Source organism: Schistocerca piceifrons, chromosome 1, assembly GCF_021461385.2.
Source record: "Schistocerca piceifrons isolate TAMUIC-IGC-003096 chromosome 1, iqSchPice1.1, whole genome shotgun sequence".
Classification (NCBI taxonomy): Eukaryota; Metazoa; Arthropoda; class Insecta; order Orthoptera; family Acrididae; genus Schistocerca; species Schistocerca piceifrons.
Genome location: NC_060138.1, coordinates 339643036 through 339659687, shown reverse-complemented (window position 1 = coordinate 339659687; position 16652 = coordinate 339643036). Strand labels below are relative to the sequence as shown.

Sequence of the window (16652 nt, the reverse complement as noted above, 5' to 3'; positions counted from 1 at the left end):
ACTGTTTAGCCTCGATGTTTCACTTCCATAAAAGGCTGCACTTCAGACAAATACTTCCAGAAAAGACTTCCGAACATTTAGATTAATATCAGGTGTTAAAAAATTCCCCTTTTGCAGAAATGCATAAATAAATAAAACCAAAGCATAAGGGCCTGTAGATGTGACTTTAAAGGAGTGGAACTCATCAGTCATCTGCAGAATATTTTGATTAGTCCAAAACTAAATATAAAAGTTTAAAATTTGGTATGATTCCAAAGTAATTACGTTGAGGTTTAGTGTTCGGAAGTCATCATAAGGAATAACAAACAAATAATTTATAACATGCTTTACAACAGAGATTCATACACTGATGAACTGGAGCCAAAACAATAATTTTTAAAGAAGAGGCAGAGTAGCCCTATATCTGTTTATGCAAAATATATTAAAACATATATTCCATTTTTTTTTTTAAGATCAAAATTTCTTTCAGTGAGTTTGTGTAGAAACATGATATAAATTCTGTTTGTAGTACATGTTTTTGGTCTTTTTAGAATGATTAGTGTTCTGTTAAATATTTTTTTTATTTGGAAGTTTGTAACATATTTATTTTAGGTATGTGCCTTCGCCGGGAAATAGTGTTACTCTAGAAGTGGTTCAAAATATTAATTTTTTTATTGTACATTCTTTACACAAATTAAGTGACACAACTAAGAACTCTACTTCTCAAGTGGTAGTGTTTATGCACACTTATTAATTCTGTTTTCTCTCTGCTTGAATTGATGAGTGTTGCACTGAAACTGGTAATCTTAAGGCATTAATAATAATTTCTTAGTATTTAATTAGTTCTTTGCTACTGAATCAGTTCAAATAAGGATATTCTTATTTGATACCTATAAGGATATACTTATTTGTGCCCATGTTCCAACACTTTTAGCATTGTTGTTTGGCTGGAAAATACTTGCTTCACATTATACTTTGTCCAGTGCAGCACTATTTCAATATGAAGACAATGAATGAGCTCAGAACAGTTATGGAAATAAAAGAACTAATGGGTAGAACTGCTGTAGACTTGATTTATTATCAGAAATTTTTGCTCCATACACTCTTAGAATTACCAAAAAACAAATATGTATCCAAATTTCAATCTTTCACATTACAATATTTGAGAGTTTCTCCATCTGTGCCACAGAAAAATGCCATCACAATCTGATATATGGTTCTCAGAGGCCACAAACTTTCACTGTTATGAAAGCACCTTGCTATAGCTATAGGTGAAGTATGGCTGTAAGGGGGAAGTCTCAAAATGTATGTTGCCTACCATCAGTAATAATAAAAATAGGTAGTGTGATTCTAGATGGAAATGAGAAGAAAACCAAAAGAACTTTCATATATGTAAAATCATGATGTAATGGCAAAAACAACTTCATGCTAGGTATCTATATTACAATTGTGAATTTTTTGCTGTTTCCTGTTCCTTTTCTGAAATTTGTGTGATGTGTCCATTATTTTCTGCCCAGTTTACAACATTCACACTGTGTTTGCTACTGGCTACACTTTCACTCATCTTCTGGCTTTGTCACTTCAGTGAAAGTTTTGTTGGGAATCCAGTTGTCAATTTTGTATATGTAGGATTGGCATATACTCAGCCAAATATTACTCCAGGTATGTTGATGTTTGATGTAGCAAAATCTGCTATTCAATGATATGATAGGAATGACAGAAGGGTGGAATTTAATTATTGCAAATATAAACAGAATATGTTTTATTTCGAAGAGTAGTCTGAAAATTCTACAAAATTTTCTGATGGTTGGAAATGGCAGGAGCGACTCTACGAGTGCCTTCCTGCTCATCTGACACTTCGATGTAGGATTTGAGTTTGTCGTTGGTTGCCCAATCTTCACCAAAGTGGAGTTCCAAAAACTTTTTGACATCTCCGAGTTTGGCTTCTAGAAGTTCTACACCAGCTATGATTGGTGTTGAGCCGTTTCCTTTGCTGAAATTTTTTCCCCTCTTCAGGATGCTGTTTCTCTCTCCAGCTTCAAAGTTGTAGAAGGGCTCTCCACAAACTAGACAAATCTTCTTCTTTTGGCTTTTCAGGAACATGATTTTTTTGGCTTTTTGCCTCTGGAAATGCCAGTTACCAGTAACTTTCATTAATCCTTCCATGTATGTCATAACAATAAGTGTCAGCCTTATTTTCATTACATAATATTGCTTTAATAACACTTTTCATGTTCTTACCTTTCTGTTTTGGAAACATTTCTGTTCTACTGACGACTTCTTGCAGAATTCAATTACTCCCACTTCGTTTGTATATCTTCTGCATTTAAACAGTGCACATATCACTTATTTTCTTCAAAACACTCATGCAAATACATCTACAGACATCCTACTGATCAGCTGAACTGTGCTGACTGGCGTATATTTTGACAACGCATTGCATATGTGTTCGCTAGAGCACAGACAATCTAACTCTGAATAAGAAAAGTATCCCTTCTAATTGTAAAAAGCTGAAAGGTAGCTTTGAATGGCTAGATTAAGTCTGATATCAGCTGGTGTGCTTTGCATCTGGGCATGTAAAGGTGAAAGGTGACTGTCATGGCTGTTGAACTTGGGGGGGGGGGGGGGGGAGTTGTAAATGTTGGATATTTAGTGGGCTTTGTACACAAAGACAAATGTACAGTTAGCTACTTTTGCAACTGAAAATGATTTTCCACTGCCAGTTTCAATGGTTCATAGTGGATTTTGCATTCTGAAACCTATTCCATCATGTAGGTACTGAAAAAAAGTATACAGTAGTGTGCTAAACTCAAAATTGAGAAAAAAAACGCACTTAGCAGCCTTTGCATCTGGGCTACTCATTTGAAGCTGAAACTAGTAATGAACTTGCCTGTGATCCTAAATTCCCTTGAGGAAGATATTTTATCTCTTAATGAAATATATCTATTTGAATTTATCATACTTCAATTGACTATTGGAAATCATATCTCTGCTGAAAATAACATATAGTTCAATAAGCAGTTGGGAATTTAAAATAAACAATTATCTGCTGTTTCCAATTATAAACCTGTGTCACTTTGGCTATACCACTAAAATAGGTAGGACTAATTGTAATGCTACAGTCAAAAAGTCTCAGGTTGGCCATTTCATTAACACATGGATTTTTTTCCCCAAAGCCAAAAACTTGGATCTGAATTGTTATTGACCACCATTTTTAAAATGAGCTAACATGGCTGAGAACAAAATTATGAAACATGAATGCTGCTGTGGCATGTTACTGAATCATATCTCTCAGATAACTAATCATAAAAGCTTAGTGTCTCTACAAATGATGTGAAAGACTGTTCTCTCTTGCATGTGAAGTTAATGGAAATGCCTTATGACTTGAACGCAGGTGCTCATGAATGAGGCAACTCAGTCATACTCCTAGTGAAAGGGAAATAGTTGGAGAGTAATAATGAATGACCTGCTAATGAATGTATATGAATACATAATAAGTAAACACTTAATGAACACGTTATTTCACTAACATAGTATTTTGGTCTTTGCATTTTCTTGCTCTCTTGTTTAGAAACAGTGTAGTATCAAAAATGCCATAAAATTAGTGTAACACTGTGTGTGTGTGTGTGTGTGTGTGTGTGTGTGTGTGTGTGTGTGTGTGTGTATTTACACAAATTATTTATGTTTCATCTTGTGCGATATTAATCTTCATAAGATAATTTGCTTGTCCCTCATATTTGTATGGATTAATAAAACCGATACAGCAGTGTTACTCTGATGTAAATAAGCCAATATGATAAAATTTCTTTAATTTGTAGCACTATTGGTGGAAATGGTGGAAATGCATAGAACTTCTTTTATTGCTTTTGAGACTTTTTTAGGGAAGACACAAACATTGGCCTTCCTCCAAGACTAAATATTCTTGAAGTCATTACCAGGGCCATCCATGGTCAGGTATCTCTCAGGTCCACTTTTACATATGGAAGTAGATGAACATCAGCTCTGGAACTTTTTTATGGAAGAAAGCATCAGATCTTTTTTCTGTTCTTCCGCAATTATGCTATCTAACTTATGAGAAAAAGTTTGATTTATATTTTCTCTCTTTTCCTCATTTAGAACTACAATTCCTTGAAACGCGGATGAAACAATGTGGAAATGTAATGAGAATCTCGTAGTTTATTAATGACTTTCTCTTTTAGAAAAGTTCCTGCATGTCTTCTCAGTAATTTGAACACCACATTGTCATCTTCACTTTGACAGGAATACAATAAATGTAATGCCCGTGGTGCTACATAGGGCAGGGTCAGATCTGTTTCAACATTCACATCATTTGTGGTTTCTTTTAAAGATTCCAGGGATGTAATTATGGCATATCTTACAACAGACTGATAGTAAGATATCATTTGCTGCTTGCTTTTCCCCAATAACAAGTTCCCAGTGTCTTTTCTTTACAAATGAAATGAGTTCAGCATCATGTAGATCCTACTCCATGTAGTTGCAACATCTTGATGTAATGGCTTTTTTTCCCTCCTAATGTTGCCATTGAACCAGAGCATTTTATGTATCCTACAGCTCTACACACTGTCTGGAAGGATCTATAAATTTCAGGCAATTTTTCACTAAGGAATTTTTTAGGCAATGTTTGCCTTAATGCTGTGGTAATGCAATGCACTGCACCTGGCAGTAAGTTCGTTGTGTTGCAGAGCTTTCTTTTGGTCGACTCATGATCCATTACAAACGTCCTTTTGCTTAGTTCAGAGGATATGTAGGATGAGGAATTTACTATGGATCTTATGTATATACAAAGATGATGTGACTTACCAAATGAAAGTGCTGGCAGGTCGACAGACACACAAACAAACACAAACATACACACAAAATTCAAGCTTTCGCAACAAACTGTTGCCTCATTAGGAAAGAGGGAAGGAGAGGGAAAGACGAAAGGATGTGGGTTTTAAGGGAGAGGGTAAGGAGTCATTCCAATCCCGGGAGCAGAAAGACTTACCTTAGGGGGAAGAAAGGACGGGTATACACTTGCACACACACACATATCCATCCACACACACACACACACACACACACACATATATATATATATATATATATATATATATATATATATATATATATATATATATATATATATATATATGCACACCTAAATAATTGGTACAGTAATTCTATTCTTAGTTATAGCAACTGCATTTATAAGATACATTTTACCTTGAGGCCAAATATCATTCTGAGGTGCAACAGTAATGACTAATTTACTATCAGCAATTCCATACTTAGGAACAGATTTAGTTCAATGAGTGTGAGGAGGACTTGCTGTTGATAACACAACATTAAATTGATTCTTTACATTTCATTTTGTATCACCATTTATTATTGCAGCTATGGCAGCAATTCACTTATTTTTTCCCCATCAAACAGGGTCTAATAACCCGTTAGGGCTAAATGGAGATATCGAAAAAATTCCATTTCACCCATACTTTACTTTCAGGGATTCTATCACATTTGTATTAATAACATCATTATTAATTATATTATGTTTAATTAACCCTTACCTTCTAGGAGACCCAGATAATTTTGTACCTGCCAATCCATTAGTAACACTAGTTCACATTCAACCAGAATGTTACTTCCTATTTGCATATGCAATTCTACGATCAATTCCTAACAAGTTAGGAGGTGGTATTGCACTTTTTCATGTAACTCTGTAATTTTTTTTTTTCGCTGATGTTGGTGACATCTGGAAACTTTGTTGTTTCTCAATTCACATCTGTCTTCAAAATCTACAATAATACTGAGCAGTAACATAATCCATTTTGTGGTAATTGTCAGTTCAAAGATCAGATGTTATATTACACTCACTCTGATCAAAGGCTTCCTTTTCTTTAGACAAGATCTAACTTCTCATGTCATTGACTATATCTTTTGATATCAAGACATTTCTTGCAGAAGGCAAAACCTCTTGTGCACTCACTGTGTTGTCCTTCATACCAATGCAGATTAGTTCTTATGAAAGACTAATAAATGTTTCTCCCCTGACAATTTTGAATGACCACAGATCCAACACACACATCAACACATGCTTGTCATTGACTGTGTCCTTACTGCCTTTTAAAACTGTTGTGGATCTCAAATGTATGATATTTTTCCATTTACATCTTTTCACAGACATGGTGTTTCCCTTGTATATGAGTAACACTTCGCTTCCCTCTCTTTGGCACTGAATATAACCAACAGGATCACATCAGTCACTATCTGAAATTAAAAATAACAATAATAAACATTTGTTCTGTTGAATACACCACCTCCCTTTTTTTCTTACCTCTTTAAAATAATGAAGGATTTTTTTTTTGAAATGAGAGTGCTAAAAAAAGTAAAGTGGAAAATTAAGATTCCTACAATGGTCCCAAGTTGAAACTTAGTAGATAATTCCTTTGGTAAATAAGAAATACCATTCAAATTAGAAATAGTATTCAAACTGTTCAGTGAAACTAAAGGACATAATTTCAATGGAACATTTTGTATAATTCCATTCCCAAAAAATTATTTTCCTTTTTAATTTTTTGTAACTGTGAGACATAATTACTTCTTGAATCTTCATCTGTGACTGAGCTTTTTAACTGCATTTATCACTGAGATAAATTAGACAGTGAATGAAAGAAATGCATCAATTTGTATGATTTTAATCCATCACTCTTCAGAAACTAAAAGAGATATGAAAATAAAAATAAAAATAAAACATTTTTATTTGAGATGGTTTTATGAGCAAACAAGAGAAACTTCAGGAAAATTCAGGAACATTGTCATCAGCATCACATTCATCTACTGTGAAATGACAAATTCCTAATAAAAATTTAAACAACTAGCATCCTGAAATTATACCACCTGGAATTATTCTGGTGTATTCTGGGTCTGTCTAGTAGGATGTAAGTCCTGTCACCTAAAGTTTGTAGAAGGTGTGCCTTCATTGTCATAGCGCTATGGCAAAAGGCACTCACTGTCTACGAGTCTCATGGACTCAGTGGGAACTCACAAGCTCACTGTGCCCAATTTTTATCGTTGGCACCTCATGTTCATGAGTATGCAACATGGCAGCTACAAGCTTATGAGAAGGTCTGAAGGCTGAGATGACCAGCTGTAATTTAATATTACTGCCTGTGTAGTACATATGGCCATAGTTCCCCCATTTGCATTTGGTCGTACTTCAGAAAGAAGAAATGTTATGTTGGTTTCTGAGAACAGTGAGTGCTAAAGGTCACTCAGATATATGTCAAGAAAATCATTATTGTGTAACTTGTAATTTCTCTCTAGAATTCATTGTCAAGTGCAGCGCAGAACAAAAATGCAAATTTACATATACTCTTTCCAGACACACATACGGAATCTGTATTTGTTGTACCTTATGACTACAACTAAGAAAATTGGCTGTTATTTAAGCAGAACTCTTGAATGATAACAATTTAGTGAATATGTATATCATGGACTACTTTTCTTTCAGCATGAGCTACCATGTTAAGTTGGTTGCTGCATGGTTTGCCTGCTTTGTATTGGATTTTTATTGAAAACGTATTAAACATTGAATTTTTGTCGACTTTGGCAGTTGCGTAGCATGCTTTCTTGTTTGAGTTCCCCTGTGTACCACATATTAGTATGAAACTCTATAGACTGGCTCACATTTGTTTTAACTCTCAAATATGAAATAAAATCTACAATAAGTTATATTATGAAAACCAGAAATAATTATTGCATACTTGTGTTGAAGTGTTGCAAACATTTATGGGTTTAAATCCTTTAGATCAAAATCAAAATTCTTGTTCTATGATCCATACCTGATGCTAAGCAAAGTGTGATCATCTAATTTTTCATTCTATTTTAGTGAACACAGAACTTCATTTTATAAATATGTAACTCAGTGGAGAGCAAGCCTGTCACATCTTTAAGTTTTAGAAACTGTATCAAGCACAACATAAATGATATTTTGTAGTGAATTACACTGCTAGATTTTTAATTTAAAAAAGGGACTGCCATCCTATAGAGTGACTGTATTAACCCACACTGACGTAGTCAAAACTCTCAGTTCATAAAAACCTTGAAAAATTGATGTATAAATTATTATTTTGATTGCATGAGAGACAGAATTCAGTATAGTGTACAGCAGCCAGAGAGCATTTTTTTTCAATCAATCACACTTAAATTTTAATATCTGTCTAGCTCTACAAACATAGGAATAATACTATTTCAGATGTCATAAAATCTTATCAAGAAAATAAAACTTTGAAACTATGGGTTTAATGATGTGTCATTACATTCGTAATAGGTATGGCGAGTAACTCACTTACTTGTTAAAATTGATAGCATTGTTGTAGTGCAGCTTGCTTCCTACTTTACCAAGAACTCCCTTCATTATATTCAAAACATGTTTTGTGTCATACATATTCAAGAAAGGTTTGATTTGGTTATGGAGATACAATATTTGACATCTTTCCAGATTCATCAAGCATCCACTCTGATGAAGACCCATATGATGAACTGGAGAAGCCATCTGGTCCTAAGTTTAATGGCTCCACATACAACACGCTACGTGCCACAGACTTGTACCGATCAGCAGTTAACCAGGCAGGACCACCAACTCCAGCCTCACCAACAGGTATAGTTTTAATGTATTTTTTCCGTTTTTAACATAATGATAGAGGATATTTCCTCCGTTTTTCCTGGTACTGTTTTTTTTTTAAATATCTGGTATAACAAAAACCTAATCTTATTTGAGTACATTTCCTTGTAAAAGTAATGCTAATGCTAGAGGAGTGTGTCCCTTTATGATGTGCAGTGCCTATGTGATGGAGTGGGTATGACAATCAGTCAGTTCCAATCATAACATCAGGAAGGAAGTACACTACTCATATTGTCTCTAGTTTGCCATGCCCTGAAGGTCAGTTTTGAAGTTTGATCATATCTGCATTGTTACGTTGTGACAGGAAGGGCGCTCAAGATGTCTCAGAGTGGACCAAAGTGATGTTGTTTGGACATGGAGGAGGTTCAGACACACAGGAAGTGTCAATGAATTGCCTTGATGAGGCCACTCAAAGGCTACTACTGCAGCTAAAGACTGCTACTTATGGATTTCAGCTCAAAGCAGCCATGAGAGGAATGCAATCATGCTGAATAATGATTTTTGTGCAGCCACAGACTGTTGTGTTACGACTCAAACAGTGCGAAATAGTGCAACTTCATTCCTGATGTCTGTAGCCAGGTCCAACATCTAACACCTAGATACCATGCAGTGCTTTACAGATTGGCCCAACAACAAGGTGAATGGACTTATTCGAAATTGGCATCAAGTTCTATTTACAAATGAAACTTGCATATGCCTTAATCAGACAATTGTTGGAGACTTTTTTTTGAGGTAGTCCTGTCAGCCTGAATGTCTTAGACACATTGCCTAGCAAGTGCAGTAATGTGGTGGTTCCCTGATGTTTTGGTGTGGCATCATGCGGGGCAAAGTACTCCACTTGTGATCACTGAAGCCGATCAGACAACTATATGAGACAGAGGTGACATTATCTGATGTATAGTGCAATCATATTGGCAGCATTTTGTAGAGGGATTTGTGTCTTAATGGATGACAATTCTTGTGCTCATCATGCACTTCTTGTGAATGTGTTCCTTCGTGATAATGAACTCACTAGATTAGAATGGTCAGCATGTTCTCCAGACATGAACCCTTCTTATCATCCCTGTGATACATTGAAAAGGGCTGTTTTTGGATGAGATGATCCATCAACCAATCTGAGATATCTGTGCTGAGTTGGAATTTAGGTATGGGACTGTCTGGACCAACAGTGCCTTGACAATCTAGTGGATAGTATGCCATAATGAATGTAGGCATGCATCAATGCTAGAGGACATGTTACCAGGTACTAGAGGTACTTGTGTATTCCGCAGTCTGGAACACAAATTCTGAAAGTCTACATTATTATTGTACAACTTGCAATTCTTTTTGTGAATGATAAAGGAGAACTGAATTTTTTTATATCTATTCCATTTTTATGTAAAGGGTGAGGAAACCTAGAACCGTGGTGATGCAATATTTTTTTTTCAATGTGTGCATATTCATAATATGAATGTGAGACATAGAAGGACAATAAAGTTGGTGAAATAGGAGCAACTAGACAATTTTATTGACACACAAGTAGAATAAATATACTTAAGATCTGAAACTTTCAGAACATGGTAAGTATTTTTTTCAGTAGGAAAACACAAGTATGACACATATAATGACAAAGGAGAGGTATACTGATGATGGAGAGCAGGAAAAGCTCTAATTCTGGGTTACATGAGAGGCAGTGAATTGACAAAGAGTTGGAAGTAACAATTATGTTTAAAGTTTGCACTACTGTATCCTTTCTAGTTCTTAAAACATGTTGATGTTACAGTTACTATTACTACCTTATCTACATGTTATCATGTTTGTTTCTTTCATGTAGTGTCTGCTTTTCCCCACCATCATAGGAACTGCTTACAAAATTTTCAGAGCTCAAGAATGAGTGTTTGTTCTTTGTCATTCATATGTTCAACAGTGCTGCAATAAAAGATTTAGTCCATCTAGTGCATCAGTGTGATAGTTTGGGCAGCTTGTAATGTTAGATAAATTTGTTTCAGGTCCTGGTAATGCTTATTGTCCAAGTTTGACAACAGCCAGTCTCTACTCAGCACCACCCTGTAAACTTGACAGAGTGGAGTCTTTGTATGGAGGCACCAAATCACTGTATGCAAAATCACCACCATTGACCAGAGCTAATCTGAACCGTTCACAGTCTGTGTACAGTAAAGTGCCTTCAGGCCCTGCCTGTGCACAGAGGGATGGACTTCCAAGACCTGGTCCTCTGGTGCCAGCACAATCTTTGTATCCTATGAGGTTCAACCAAAACCTGAATGTTACCAACCAAAATGCTCAAAACCAGCAAAGTCAGCTGCAGCAAAGATCAGATAGTATCTATGGAGTTCGTGGAGTAGCGACAGTTGCTAGTCGTCCTGAGGCAGGTGGTGTATACGGTGTAAGTCAGTGCAGTAGTGGGACTGGATGCAACACAGGGACAAACAAATATGGTGGAGGTTCTGCTCGTCCAGAGTCAATGTACGGCATAATATCACGCAGACAGGATTCAGCAGATTCTTCGTATGGGTCTTATCACAGTGGTGGAGGTGCAAGCACTGCCAACAGTTCTTCGACAAGAGGTGGTGTATCAGTAAATGGTGCAACTAATAGTGTTAATACTAGTGGACCTCCCAGTTATACAAATAATAAGTGTAGTTCTTCAGGAGCAACACAGGGATTTAATCCGACTAGGAATGAACTGAGACAATCACCTCAGCATCAACTGCTGTCACCTAACCCTACATCAGTGGTCAACCCTACTAATTCAGTGGCTTCATATCACCAAAATCAGAGGCACTCACCGAATACTCAGTATTAAATAAATGAAGGAGAAAAATTTAGCAAGAAGTATATACTCATCTGTGTCATAGCTGAGGTGCTGTGACACCTTTAAGACATTCATGTATGAGTAGAACTGAACTGGAATTGCAGGCAAAATTCACATGACTGAATAAGACAATGCCTGTGCTACTCCAGAAAATAATTTTGATTTGTAATACATCATTCACTTGTATACTCATCTTCTCAAGATTAATGGTAGGGTGGAGTGATGCTATGATACTGATAGGCTGTATTGTGGGTTACCATTTTCCTCACAGTGCATTATGTTGGCATTTTTATGTAACCTAGTTTATGTAATGCTGATTAGCACAGTTTCTTCATTAACTGTGCAATGTATATAGCAGACATTGACTAGATTTTTTTTAGTTAACTGCTTTTTAACCAAAGGTTTGTTTGAAGAAATATGTTGTTATACTTCAGATTCTGTTATTGTATACAGCTCCTTTGTATCTGTGTCTATGTTTTTGTTATGCTATAAATAAAGAGTTAGTTTAGATAAGTCTTTGTTTCTCTTTCTGTTTCATTATATATGTTTCACATTCATAATTTTACTCTTTCCTTTTCACTGCAAATCTTACAAATTCAAGTGTGGTTGTGAAGATACAAACCTTTCCAGAAAATAAATGCATTTCATTTCCAGTGTACTATTGTGTATTGCCATAAAATACTAAATAATAAAAAGTGGTCTTTATACAACTTGTCAGTTAAAAGGAAGCAAGATATATATCAACTTACATTTATATATTATGTGTATATACTGCCACTGTTGTATATTGTGCAATCTTGAATTGTACCGATTGAGATGTTATACCTTTTAAGCCTCTTTGAACAAAAAATGTAAATAGAATTTCTTTATTTAACACACCATAAATGATAAGTACACTTCTTTGATGGAATCATTTTAATGTGCATCATGAGTTCCTATAAAGAAGCAGAACCCAAAACCCAAAAAACTTGAAATAAACAAGTTAATGTTAATTTGAACTTTTGTATTATCAAGAGTTCTAGATAAAAATCTGATATGCCACTGGAAATTAAAATTGTAGTTTTCATTACAATGTTCAAATAATGTAAGTGGATGATCAAATGTTTGAATTATTTGTAAGATTAAATGTTTTATGTAACACTGTGTTCAAGAACTTGTGTAAGCATTGTCAAATTATTATACTGTCTATGTAAAAGATATCTGGCCTTCCAAATGACACCACAGAAAATCCCAACAACACCACAGAAAAATTCAAACAAGAAATCAAAGCTGAAATCTGCAATAATGCAAACAAGAACATAATACTCTGATACTGAATTTATACCACAACTGCTGGAGAAGGTTAATTTCCACAGTAATTTGCTGAAATTAGAGTTCTGGTATGATAATCCCTATATTATTGTAAAATATTTATAAAACTTGAATATAAGAAAAATTACTTTGCTGCAATAAATTGTGACTGTGAAAGAATGATATTAGCAGTGGAGAGCAAATTTGTTTTTTAAGATGGTTTTCACTATTTATTTTTTTACTGTTAAGCAAAAGGGACAATTTCACATTAAATGTAATGTGTGGATAAGGTTACAGGGAACACAGTTACATAGCTTGCTTGTCAGAAGATAGTAAGTTATGTAGTTCCAATGCATTGTTCGTGGATGCAGTAATTACTGCATTAATGATGTGTCAAAACACTCTTCGGATTGTAAGGTGATTCATCTGCACATGCATTTTGTTGATTAAAGGAGGATTTATGGAAGGTTTACAGTGCTATGCAAGGAAAATAATATTTAATGGAACATATATTTTAAATTCTGGGAGTAATCTTATTATACTAGTGGTACACAGTCTGTGATTTACTAATCTTGTTGAACAAAGAACTGACCAAGATTTCGTGTAGGTCTACTGAATTTCATTTATAGAATGTTATTACTCTTCACTGAACCAGCTCTGTCCTTGTGTAAAAATAGGAAGCAAACTAAAGGCTATGTTTATTAAAGGCATGATGCATTTCCAATGTAAAATGGCATATTCACTTGTGGAATTTGTTTAGTTGTGGAATGATGCCTCATTTGTTATGTTTTCATTATAGGTAATGTTTTAAATGCATTTTTCTTAGCAGGAGGAACATTGTACAAAATTTGAGTTTTGATTCTCTGGACTATAAATTATTCTGTGTAATGTGCATGGAAAAAGATAAAAATGAAGAAATAGGTCACAGAAATTTTCTAAAAGTATTCATGCTCCTGTAACTGTCTATTTAGTATTCTTCTTATGTATCCCACATTTTTCATCTTGATGAATGTTTTAGAATAAATCTACTAAGTTTTTCCCTTACATACCTTGTAGCACAAAATGTCTAGGCAATTAGATTTATCATGGATGAAAATGCTACCTCAGGAAGTCTGATACTGTTACATAGAAAGACTAGATTAAAACTGGTAGTACTTGTATGATTCTGCAATAAAAAGATTGTGAAACTCTAAAAGAAGTCCTATTTATTTGTCTTTATTTACTGTAATTTGTATTACTTGCTTCTCAAATAATTACAGATAACTTCTTGTCTTTTATGTGAGAACTGCATGTGCAGTGAAGAGGGTATTGAACGAAGGCAGCCATAGTCAAATTGATGTAAGTAATTTTGTCACAGACCAAGTGCTGTGCCTATGGAAAATAATGTTTTAATAATTCCAGAAACCAACTGTAAAGTATCAAGTCTTCTAAAAATGTCTGTATGTTTATGAAAAATCAAAAAAAGAGGGGGAAGATTTGTATGTTGAAATGTTTTGAAGCTAAAACTTAACAAACTGAAGACAAAAAGAAAGACTGAATAAACTCATGTTTACATAATTTTTCCTGGGCAGTAGTTAAGACATTGAGGTTCAGTCATTTAGAAAAATTGCAGGCCAAGAAAACGATCGATTTATATTACTGGTACATCTCTGTTTGATACATCTTAAAGAGCAGTACACTATCAAAAAGACTGAGTTTCAAGGCATATTTTTCATCTCTATTTTGGCTCTGTGATAGATCACAAATTTTCCATAGTTATGACAAAGCATAATTATGCTTAAAAAAAAGTGAGGTGAATTCTTGAGTAATTTTACAAGTAATGGTCTTTGTATGGAAAAGTCTGATACATTCTGTCATGCAGAAAAGTATGTTGCAATAAAGCCAATACCAGCTTCTTGATTTCCTACTTGTTTTGCCAGATGATTGTTTGGTCTTCTCTGAACAGAACTTGCAAACCTGTCTATGATGCTGCTTCTTCATAGTAGCAGGAATTTTATATGGAAAAAGTCGTCCTACGTGGCTATTGTTGATAGTCACACTAGGAACAATTTTTGAGCCAGTACTGTGCTTTTCTGGGACAGTTTTTCAGATATTTTCCAGACTGTTCACACTCAGACTCCGTTATTTAGAATCATTCAGCTCTTCCTCTGCGGCTTACAAAATTTCTTGCTCTCTCAACAAATGTGAAATGCAGCCTATGGGAATATGTAACAACTACACCCATCTGTCTCATGGCAACATGAGCACACAAAGGCAGCTCTTAAAGTTCGTTACTACTTCTTTAAAAGTAAATCTAGAAGTGACCACAGGGAGCAGTATCTGTCAAAAGACAGGTAGCAAGATGCTTGTACATTGTTCTCATGCAGAACCAATCCAGTTTTTGAGTGATAAGTGGCTCATGCCTTGTGAAACATCATTGCCACATGAGAGATACTCGGATTCACTCATTTGAATGCAGTTTCATGACCCGAGTTGTGCTCCAACTTGGCCACCAAAGTGAACTGGTGATTGTGACTACCATTGTCAAATGCTGGTTAGTAGCTGTAGTAATTAATTTACACTGTTGCTGCTGTCACAGGCAGACATTATGTGGAGATGTAAATGCATTTTTAGTCTTACTAACATGCAAAAACAATATGTAGAGAAAAGCAATTGAGACATACTACAGACATGAAGTGCTGGATAGGCACATAAAAGGATTTGGACATTGTAGCTCAGCTTGTGAATTTGCATTGTTTTCTGGAACAAACTAGGCTATATTGCACCACATTGGATTCATTTATACTGTGCAACAGGAGTTCCACACAATGGTAGCTTATTTCTATGAAGTGTCTTGAGTACTTTTGCACTGTTATTAAATTTTCTGGCAGTGTTTGTATTTCAGTCGTCTTTCTGATTATAGTAAGTGTTAAGATTGCCACAGTAAGCTCATGCTTTTGTTGTTATCTGAAATCCAGAGTCATTGTGTATACATGTCAACCCTGTGCACACTCTCTTGCAAGAACATACAGTACACTTGTGTCATTGCAACCAGATTAATGTCTTTTAGCCCAAGTCAATCACTCACAAGTCTTCTTGTGCATTTATAGGTGAGTTTTAAATTGTACTTTTGTGAAACTTGTGGTTTGTCAGTTACAGTATGAATTAGGGGCAGAAAACATGTAGTGTTGCTGTGATTGTTGCATGAGTTCATTTTAAGGTCCATCACATGATTTCAGTTCTCTTCCAGAATGTGAAAGATGGATTACATTTCACCTACAACTATTATGCTTGGCTTAAGCTATCAGAGAACATATTGGAGCTGACCGGAATGGTTATTTGGGATCCAGTGCAAATATTGCTCAACATTCATTTTTAGTTCATTGTAAGTAATAGTGGTAACCAGCAAATACCTCATTCTGTAAAGAATTGAACCCAAATATAAGAAACAGCTTCAGACATCTGATTACTTTCTGAGTGGGTTAACATGTTAATATTTGTCCTTAAGCATGTAATTGAGAAAAAGTTTAGGAAAGGTTTGAAAGTATGCTTAAAATTTGTTGCAAACACTGAATTAATATAGTCTGGGTAATTTGTCTCCATATTAATCAAAATGCAGCATTCCAAACATCTCAATGTTTATGACATATCTTCTGAACAAATAGTTAACAGATAAAGTTAAGGAACATACAGTCATTTCCACAATTCTTGTGGAGGATGGTTCAATAATAGTTGGAGAGACTGTGCAGAATACGTTAACTGCCCCCTTTCCCATGACAGTGGAGCAGTGATACTGAAATACAAACTAGATAACTAGAAGGAAAGTTATCTGTTAATGTCAACATCTGCACAAGAAAAAGTTGCTGTTGCAATTTCTGAACTGAAAACTTGTAAGGCACCAGGCTCAAA

The 16652-nt window shown here is 35.0% G+C and overlaps 1 protein-coding gene across 1 annotated transcript in view; it reads left to right on the top strand.

Annotated features, from left to right (window-relative positions):
- Nucleotides 1-13945, top strand: part of LOC124785783 (neurogenic protein big brain-like) — a 244298-nt gene extending 230353 nt beyond the window's left edge. Inside the window, exons 5-6 of the mRNA XM_047254209.1 lie at nt 8480-8638; nt 10651-13945. Coding sequence (XP_047110165.1) covers nt 8480-8638; nt 10651-11465 — 974 coding nt within the window. The 3' untranslated portion in view covers nt 11466-13945. The remainder of the gene's footprint in view (nt 1-8479; nt 8639-10650) is intronic.
- Nucleotides 13946-16652: the final 2707 nt, after the last annotated feature.